The sequence below is a fragment of the Ochotona curzoniae genome, unplaced genomic scaffold (assembly GCF_017591425.1).
Source record: "Ochotona curzoniae isolate NIBS_2020 unplaced genomic scaffold, NIBS_Ocur_1.0 scaffold_1037, whole genome shotgun sequence".
NCBI classification, from domain to species: domain Eukaryota; kingdom Metazoa; phylum Chordata; class Mammalia; order Lagomorpha; family Ochotonidae; genus Ochotona; species Ochotona curzoniae.
The window spans coordinates 10,569,296-10,578,581 of record NW_024467083.1 but is presented as its reverse complement, the minus strand read 5'-3'; the positions used below and the strand labels follow the sequence as shown (position 1 = coordinate 10,578,581).

The following is a 9,286-nucleotide window of genomic DNA, read 5'->3' as shown; positions in this document are numbered from 1 at the left end:
AATGTAGAGGTGGGCTGTGGAACAGTCATCACTGGCTGGGCAGGTCTTTAGACGAGACTGTTAACTGGGGGGTTAAAATCCTGCCACCACAATGGGGAGGCTTATGTCCTTACTCCCTCTCTGATATTGAAGTTAAAAGAACCGTATGTTAATACATTCTAACAAAATAAAATATTAGCAGCACAACTCATATAATGAGGTTAGTGGCTTCTAAGAAAATTCTGGAATTAATAGTGAAGAATTCTTTGAAAGAAATTTGCAACACCTGTGGTCATGATGGTAAATGAGGTAATAATGCCAGGGAATTACAAATATTAAATACTTTTAGTCAATAAGTGCAAAAAACTGATTCTCATTCTTTCATATTTTCTCTTTCATATCTTATAGCCTTGATATGTGACAAAATGATATATAAATAAGTGTGAAACAAATCTTTTAAAAACATAAGTAAAAAAGAATTCAAAATATTAAAACTATGTCATACTTCAAGCTTCTTTATTGCAATATTACTTTGAAAAAAAAATGAATTTAATCAATTGTGATGAATATTTACTCTCTCAACTCTTTTTCTATCACTATTTTCCACCCATACATAGAAATCAAAATCCAAACACTGATTTGATGAAGAAATCTAATCTTTATTTCTATGATGTTAACACAATATACTCACACAGTAGCTTTAATCTGTACTTAACAAAATACATTTATAGCACTCTACAAACTTTATCAGTTTGGAAAACATTGCATAACATTTTATTAAACACAATATTATATATATCATATATATTTCATAATTTTATTTACTTTAAAAAGATAATTAACTCTTTATTCAATACTTGGTTTTATCCATAAAGCACAGCCTAACAAAGGAAAAAGTGCTCCCATTAGCAAATAAGATAAATAGAACACTAAGAAGAGATATCACTTGTTAGTCTGATTTATTTTAAATTAAGGTACCAGTGGAATGTAAACAATTTTTTGTCACTTTTTTATACAAAAGATGTGTTATCAAATATACATGCAGAGTTCTGAATTCTAGTGTCTATCATGATATTTCCTTAACAACGTGGTACAATTTAAGTATTTAAAAACTGTAGCCTTTGGCACTTTGAGTAGAAAAAGAATATATCAATATTTATGTAAAGAAAAAAACTTTAATGACCAGAGAATACTTTAAAATCTTTTGTTAAGAAATAGGAAAGACTAGTAAATGTCATTCTGCACCTGAAATGTTGCAGCTTTTTTATTTTTTCTTCAGAGTGCTAAAACCAGTCCACCTTTCCCTCTATAAACTGGCAGTAGCCAGTCAGTAGGAGTGTCATGATGTGGTGGTGGTGGTTAGAAGTGGGGAAGGCAACGTTTTACTCCCACTTCCCTCTCTGAGAAGGAAATTGCCAGAAGGGATATCAGTTGAGTCTGCGTTTTATTGCCAGAGTTTACAATTCTGCTGGTTTCAGCTGAATTCTGAATGCCTCAGGAGGTTGATTGCTCTTAAAAAGTTCTGCCCTTTTCATGTAGGAACTGATAATGATGTGATTCATTTCCAAACAACTCCATCTGTTTTTTTTGAAAACTGGAACTCAGATCAACCAGCTCTACTATTTCCTAGTGTTATTACCTTGGCAATGATCAAGTGTATTTTAGAATTCTTAACAAATGGAGTAGAAAAGGTTTAATACCAAATGCCAAGAACCAAGTATCATACTTTAAACATTGAAACTGGAAAGCACTTAGAAATGTTTTATTTCTGTGTCCTTGTAATTGACAGTATTGGTTTCCTTTGATTTAGGCTCAAAGTTTAATTCAAGATAAACAGCAAAAACTATTGTTTGCAAGTTAGGCACTAAAACTGTGCCTATTCATATATTTTGAAGAAATGCATTCTTATGTTATACTATAATATATTTTAGTTACCAATTTTAATTTTTCTGATCTTTCTCTTTTATGTCCAATTATCAAAAATACTTTAGCCGAAAGGTTAAAACTTGCTAGGAATTTAACTCACTGTATTACACTTAATAATCTGGAACCAAATGAAATTTTTGGATTACTGTCTATGATGAAAACCTAAGTCCACTTTTTAGACACATCTAAAGGTAGACTTGACCAATATTTCCGGCAATGTAATCCACAATGTCAAATTTGGCTCAGATTTTCCATTTATAAATTCACAGCAGTATATTTCGTTCAAGGAATGTCAATTTTAGTTTTTGCTTTAGAAATAGGAGAATATGTATATATAAAACATCAAAACAATTTTAAATCAGTAAACAAAGGAGAAGCTACAAAAATGCAATGTGATCAGAATAATCTCAAAAGTCTCTAAAATAATATTTAAATTATGCAAATGTACTCACTAAAACTGATTCCTTATTTGCAGTACCTATATTGAAATAAACAGCAGCGGAAAAAACTATGCAGAAAAGTTCTAGTTATTTCCTTTCACTGAAAATATCCCTGCATGATTTTTGATGCTGAAAAAAGCATAATTTTGAAGAAATGCACATGAACCCGTTCATCTTTTGACTGTGACAGAGCCACACTACAAGGAGGCTGCAGGGTGTCCTATTCTAACACAAAGTAGCCAGTATCTTCTTAATAAAGTAGTATTTCTTTGACAAGGAATTGCACACCACTACTTCACAGTTAAATAGAGTTTGAGAGTTTACATGATATATGTACTATAGTCATCAGCACCTCGCATACTGAGCTTTTGGTGCAGATTCTGCAAAAATGAATATATAATACTGCATGGCCTCTGCTGCAGGGGGAACCTGTGTGGTCTGGACTCCCACAGCTAATAATAAAGAAAAATCCCCAAAGTTGGCACATTCAGGAAGTAAAATAGTATACATCGAAGGAAACCGTTTTCTTTTGATACTGTCCTCTGCAAAATCTTTCGCGTTTGATGACAGGTCATAAGACCACTCGTCAGATGATCACATTGGTTATGGTTAGGTTCTTGCATTGTGCTTTTCCCTCCCCTTGACGTAAAATCTACAAGGTCAGTGTAGCCGACCTCAAAAGAGTTACAGAGTTCCGGGCTGATGGTGCACGATCGGGTTTGGTGACAAGCCTCCCCACTCCTCTGAAACAAAGCTCAGGTAGGATTCACACACGGTCTTTGGGGATGACCCCAAGGATTGAACAGTCACCATCACTCAATCCTTATAGGCCCGTGTTGGGGAGGTTCCTTTGTAGAAGATATTCCTCGTGTTTTCAGGGCTGTTGCTTCTCTCGGGGATTAAGATGATGTTGCCCTTTCTCCGAAGGGTGGAATCACGTGAGGAAGAAACGGACAGTGTCTCTGAGCCAATTTCACTGCCCTCCACCGGAGTGACACGAATGGTGGTAATGCCATGGTGGTGATGCTCATTGGTGTCAATGTTGCTTCTCTTGCGATCTCCAGAACCGAAACTATCTTTCAGGGACTCACAGCTTTCTGAGTCTCTGTTGAGGTCGTTGAGCTCATACGTTTGGCGAAGGCTGCTCTTCTCAGGGGCCTTCCATTTCCAGGAGCCACTGCCTTCCCCTTCAGTGGATGGAATCTGGATGATGGGCCTATTGTTCTCTGGGTGAGCCTCAACCCTTACGATCCCACTGGGTTCGTGATCTGTCAAGGTTTTGTAGCGGATGGAGCCAGTGCAGGAGACCGTACTGCCTTCGGTGTTCTTTGGACTGCTCTGGAGGACGCCCTGTTGCTTGGACATGGCTATGACTTGCATGATGCGGGGCTGGCTGTTGGTTCTGTTGCAGGCCACGGTCTTTTCAGCAGCTTTCAACCACTTGGCCCTGGCAGAACTGCTCTTGGGGGAAGTGCTTATATTTTCGTGTGTCTCTTCAGGGATGTGCACCAACTGAGAGGATCCAGGGCGGGACTGAATGGACACTCTGGGCCCTCCAGGCATGCTGTTGTTGCAGCTGGGCACCGCGCCAGATTGGATCTTGAGATATTGATTGCCAGGACCGTGATGGTCTCCGTTTACCCCCACCCTTGGCTCCGAGTTTGACCTCATTTCAATGGATCGAGGAGGGGACTGTCCAGGCTCACTTTCCATAACTTGTAGGGACATCTTCCGGCTTTCATTCTTGTTCTTCCATTGGGTAAGGAGTTGCTTTGAGCGAGCGGAATCCATGGATGCGTGAATGGAGGCGTTTCTCCTGACAGGGTCTTCCACCGAAGGAGTGCTGGCTCTCGGCAGGGTGTTGCTGAAGGTGACCATGTTCTCCTTCCCCATGGGGCTCCGTGGAGTGATGATTTCCACGTCAGCATTGGCTCTTTTAAGGTTTGTCAAGGAGCTAGCATCTCGGTGGTTTCGGTTGAGAATACCCTCTGTGTGAGCAATTCCATCACCGCTGCTAGCATTTTTAGCTGCTAACGCTCGACTGGCATCTTGATTGAGATCTGTCAGAGACCTGAGGGCTTCTCTGTGCTGAAACATACTGTCTTCACTAGGCAGGAAGTTCCCCACAGCATACAGGCCCTAGTGTTCAAGAGAGAAGAATAAACATCATGCCCTAACAGGCCTAGTCCTTGAAGTCCCCTTTGAGTATCCATTGGTACTCATCCATTGGTATCCATTGGTACCCATAAGGAAGGCTTGTGCCCCCTATACACCATACACTAACACAAATTACAAAAATCTAAAGTATAAATTACTGGGGAAAATACCAACTTGATCATAACTTATTGAATCAATGGCTCAGAACCACAGAAACCAGTTCTTTCTTCATTCTGTCCTAAGTTTTAGTCAGTCTTACCCTCAATCTACTTTTTAGAAGAAAAGGTAGACCAAGGTAGAAATAAGAATTTACCAGATGGAGCAGATTCTATGTAGTATTTATTAAAAATTACACTTAAACTTATAAATTTGGAAAATGTTTCCACAACATTGTAAGCTCTGACTATATTGTTTAATAATCAGTGCCCCAAACTGTGATATATTTCTCCTTCATTGAAGAGAACATGTGAGAATAAGATTTAAATGGCATTTCAGACATGCTGATTTATGCAAATGAACAATAAATTGCTCCACATTTCATTCAATATTTAGCAATCTTTTGTAGTCACTTCCTTGTACTGCACCAAGTCAGATGTTTTTGAATTGCACCAAATCCAAATGGTTTAGATTTGCTACTCTACCTAATCTTTATTTCTGTCAGTTTCTCTCAGTTTCCATTATAATTTTTTTTTCTCTGTATGGCATATGCACATTGCTATTCCCTAGTTTGTCTTCATTTTTATGACCTTATAATTTTAATTAGCTCTAGTAACAATATCTGTTCTTCCACCAGGAATATCCATGGTTTGGAGAACTAGCTCTCTGGGACTGATTGCACATTTGAGCTCCAGACACACCTGCTCCACTGCCTACTGATTTATGCCAATTTTCTTTACTAACATGCTTCCTCTCTCACTTAACTGTTGCGTTATTGAAGTCAATGTGTTTCTGGTTTTCCAAGGTAGAAATGTGGATATTACTTTCGTGTCTCCTGTCCCCTCATCTTCCACTTCCACTTGCTCTTTCATATCTTTGCACATGACTATCTTCCTCCCTTCCTTACTTTAAAAAGCCTTTAGGTTTCAGAAAAAAAAATCACTACAACAAAGTCTTCTCCAAACCCTTTATGCAGGTTGCTATCACTGGAACTCTGTTCAAATCTTAGTAAATCATTTAACATATTGGAATTGTTTCTTTGGTCCTTATATTGTGAGCTTCAGGGGATGCATCCTTTTTTCACTGTTGTAGCATTTATTATCGTACCTGGTACAGAGTAGTATTTAACAAATCTAAAATAGATAAATAAATGCACACTTCACAGAATGAAATACAAATCTTCAGTTTCTTCACGCACAGTGTGTTATCCTCATGAAGTGAATCAGTGTTAAAAAGAGCGCTGCTGATGAAGTCAACAATAATTGAATTATATTAAATATGTATATGATGACATTTGTGCTGTTGGGACAGTTAGAAAATCTTTCTCAAAACATTCACTTTCACTAACCTTACCTTCACTGGTTCACTTTTCTCATCTATAACATTATAAATAAACTAAGATATTTTTCCTTCCGTTTTTTCCTCCCTACATCTTCTCCTTTCTCCAGTCGTCATGAATTATTATAAAGAATAAAACCAATATGTTTCCTAAGTCATATTTCCAGTACATAGAAGAAGTTCAATAAATTATTTTACTGAGAGAAGTACAAAGAATTTGGCTTTAAATGGATGTTCTCTTGAATTTTCTCATGAATTTAAAATATTTCAGGTAAATTACTACAGTACAAAATAATCTATGAATGCTTTCTATCTTCAAATTGTGATTGATCAAATGACAATAATGAACTATTTACCAGGTACAGTGCTATTCCTCCTCCTATTAAAAAGCCACAATAGACATCCACTGGATGGTTCTTATACTGAGTTATCCGTGTTAGCCCGCAGATGATTCCGCAGATGATAAACGTGAAGACCAAGAGAGGCTTCAGAAGCTTAGAGGAATCCGTTAATGTGGAATTGAAGTACATCTTAAAAAATGAAAGAAGTAGCTTTAGTAAGTTAGATAGCTATTTTATTAGTAACATACATAAATGAAAAGCTAAGCTGAAATCCTGATATGGTTGCCGTAGATTTTACTGTTTTCTAGGCCCTGTGCTATATCTCTGTAGCAAACAGCAAAGGTCTCTGGTTTGATTAGTTAAAAAACATTTTAGCAAAGTAGACTGATAACTGCTTACACACCATGTTACCTGAACCTTAATTTCAGTACATTTTTCTCACAGCAAGATTTCATGGACTGTTGATCTAACCAGATGCAACAATTATTCCTTGCAAAGCATTTATTAAATTTACAGGGGCCAAGTACTCACTATTATTGCACAGCTACTGAAATTTGTGTGTGTGTGTGTGTATGTGTGTGTGTGTGTGTGTGTGTGTGTGTATGTTTGTTTGTTTCTAGGTATACTTTGAAGACTTACTTTGTTTTAAATATCTGTAACATTTATGTATTTCACAATACCTTCCCAGAAGTATAATATTACATTCAAAGGCTAAATAAAAGTATCACAAGTTATAAGTAAAATATAACACTATATTCTATGTTATTTTTATGAAAGTATCTGATTTCTGATTTTAATGGAATTATATTGATGGACTACAAAGCTAAAATTTGCTGCTCTACTATTAAACAGTGAGTAGTCTAATTAGTCACCTGGAGACAACACATTTTCTTCTAATTTTCTACTGGCCACAACTTCATGGAAATGAACCAGTTACTTACCGAAACATAGACAGCTGCAAAGGCAGCAAGGGTTGCATGTTGAGAAGGGAATGACTTCCTACAAAGGAAAAAAAGTCAAATTAGGCCTTTTAGTTCCTATACACCATTAGCAATCTTTTGCAGAACACTGGATGTTTAAATGTTTAGCTTGAAGGGCACAAGAGAAGAAGCAATAACTTTGATCTCTGTTTAACGTGTTGGGAAATCATTTGTGTGATAAACACCATGAATTATGAGTAGTGTTGGATAGTGATATTGGTGAATTTTCCTGTATTAATATGTGCTAACTTGGCAGGTGACCACTTGATTTCACCATTGGAATGATGACTGAAGGAGAAACTGATTAGAAATGTTAGTACAATTACATCGATTTAAAGTGAAAGCTAGTTAGGGATGGTGTTGTGGCATAGCTGGTTAACTTCTGTTTCTGATGGCAACCACCCATACTAGAATACAGGTTGGCGTCCTGACTGCTCTACTCCAATCCAGTTCCCTACGGATACACCTGATAGGGAAGTGGAAGATGTCTATGCATTGCTACTTATCTGGGAGACTTGGAAGAGGTTTAAGACTCTTAGTGTCCGCTTTCCCCAGCCTAGATGTTGTAGCTATTTGGGATGTGAAACGACAGTTAGAAGATCCTTCTCTTTCTATACTCCCACCCCTCAAAACTCTCAGCATTTTCCTCCACATTGACAACTAAGTAAAATAAATCTTTTAAACACAAGGTATTTAAGCTTAAAGCTTCCCCTTAATCCTAAGTATATGGTTTCAGTTACATAAAAATTTGAAAGCAAAGTATTTCCCACAATAATGGATCTAAAAGTGTCTTTGATGTGCTCTAGAAAGCACAAGGAGCTTTCATTTTTCTCCAAAAATGATTTTTTCTGCATATTCCATATTAAATCAATCATCAGGTTGAGTCACAGAACATTGTATTTAGTTAGACAATTTAAACAGTTCATTCAGAGAATTTGAATGCAGTCTAAGGGAAAAGACTGGATAAAAAAAATGATACTCTTTCTGCTGGCAATAAATAAATAAATAAGTAAATAAATAAATCAATAAATCAATAAATAAAAATAAATCTGGAAAACATAGAAATTCATTCACATTAGTTCCCTTCTGACTTCTTGGCATCATACTTTCCAATGGAGGCAAGCCAACAGGAAGAAGAAAGAAAAGTTAGAAAGAATAGCGATCATGAGTCTTGAATTTTGTCAAAAATTTTGAGTGATGCAATGATTCATGGGAAGTTAGGCCTATGTAATTGCATAATGTCAGATACTGATTCCTCAAGTGAACATAGTAACTTATTTTTCACTCTTCAAGCAATCTTCTTAAACTCAGTGAATGACAAATCCAAATCCTAAAAGTATCATTTTCTTATTTTCATCTTTCTGCAATGTTTCTTTTGAGCTTCTCAGGTATTATTTTTGCTATGCAAGTTTATTTTAACTGTATTAATTAAAAACTCAAATTCAATGGTCACTTTTTTATCCCTTTCTGCTATATATGACAAAAGCTATATAATAGTTCTGGCTTCAACATAAAATAATAATATCAATCCCAAATGCTACCTTTATTCAAGATATGCCAAATCATAGAATAAGCATATATATGTCACAGGAATTTAGTGCTCCACTTAAGCCTGTTCAAAACATATGATGATTGTAATCCTGACAGGCTTTATGTATTCCAAAGTAAATCAACAGTAGCAACCTCTAACTCTGAAGAATGCAGTATAGGATAGGGCACAAAATATGTGTGGAAAGAGGTGTTGCGGTTTAGGGAATTAAGACACTGCTTGGGTACCTGCATCCCATAACGGGGTACTTGGGTTGATCTCATTCTGCCTTTACCTTTGATGTAGCTACCTGAAGGCACAGAGGAAGTAGCAGAAGTTAACTTAAGACCTGGATTTCTCCCACCTAAGTGAGGAGACCTGAACTGAGTGCCTGGCTTCAGCACGGCACAGCACCAGGTATTTTAGGCATTTGGAAAGTGA

General features: G+C 36.8%; 1 protein-coding gene across 2 annotated transcripts in view; it reads right to left on the bottom strand.

Annotated features, from left to right (window-relative positions):
• Window positions 1–617: 617 nt before the first annotated feature.
• The window catches only part of PLPPR4 (phospholipid phosphatase related 4), a 35,102-nt gene continuing 26,433 nt past the window's right edge, over window positions 618–9,286 (bottom strand). Inside the window, exons 5-7 of one of the 2 annotated variants that reach the window (XM_040998424.1) lie at window positions 7,279–7,336; window positions 6,353–6,526; window positions 618–4,484 (exon numbers count right to left, since the gene is read on the bottom strand). In XM_040998424.1, the coding sequence (XP_040854358.1) occupies window positions 3,162–4,484; window positions 6,353–6,526; window positions 7,279–7,336 (1,555 nt within the window). In that variant the 3' untranslated portion in view covers window positions 618–3,161. The remainder of the gene's footprint in view (window positions 4,485–6,352; window positions 6,527–7,278; window positions 7,337–9,286) is intronic. The other variant, XM_040998425.1, reaches the window with a different exon arrangement.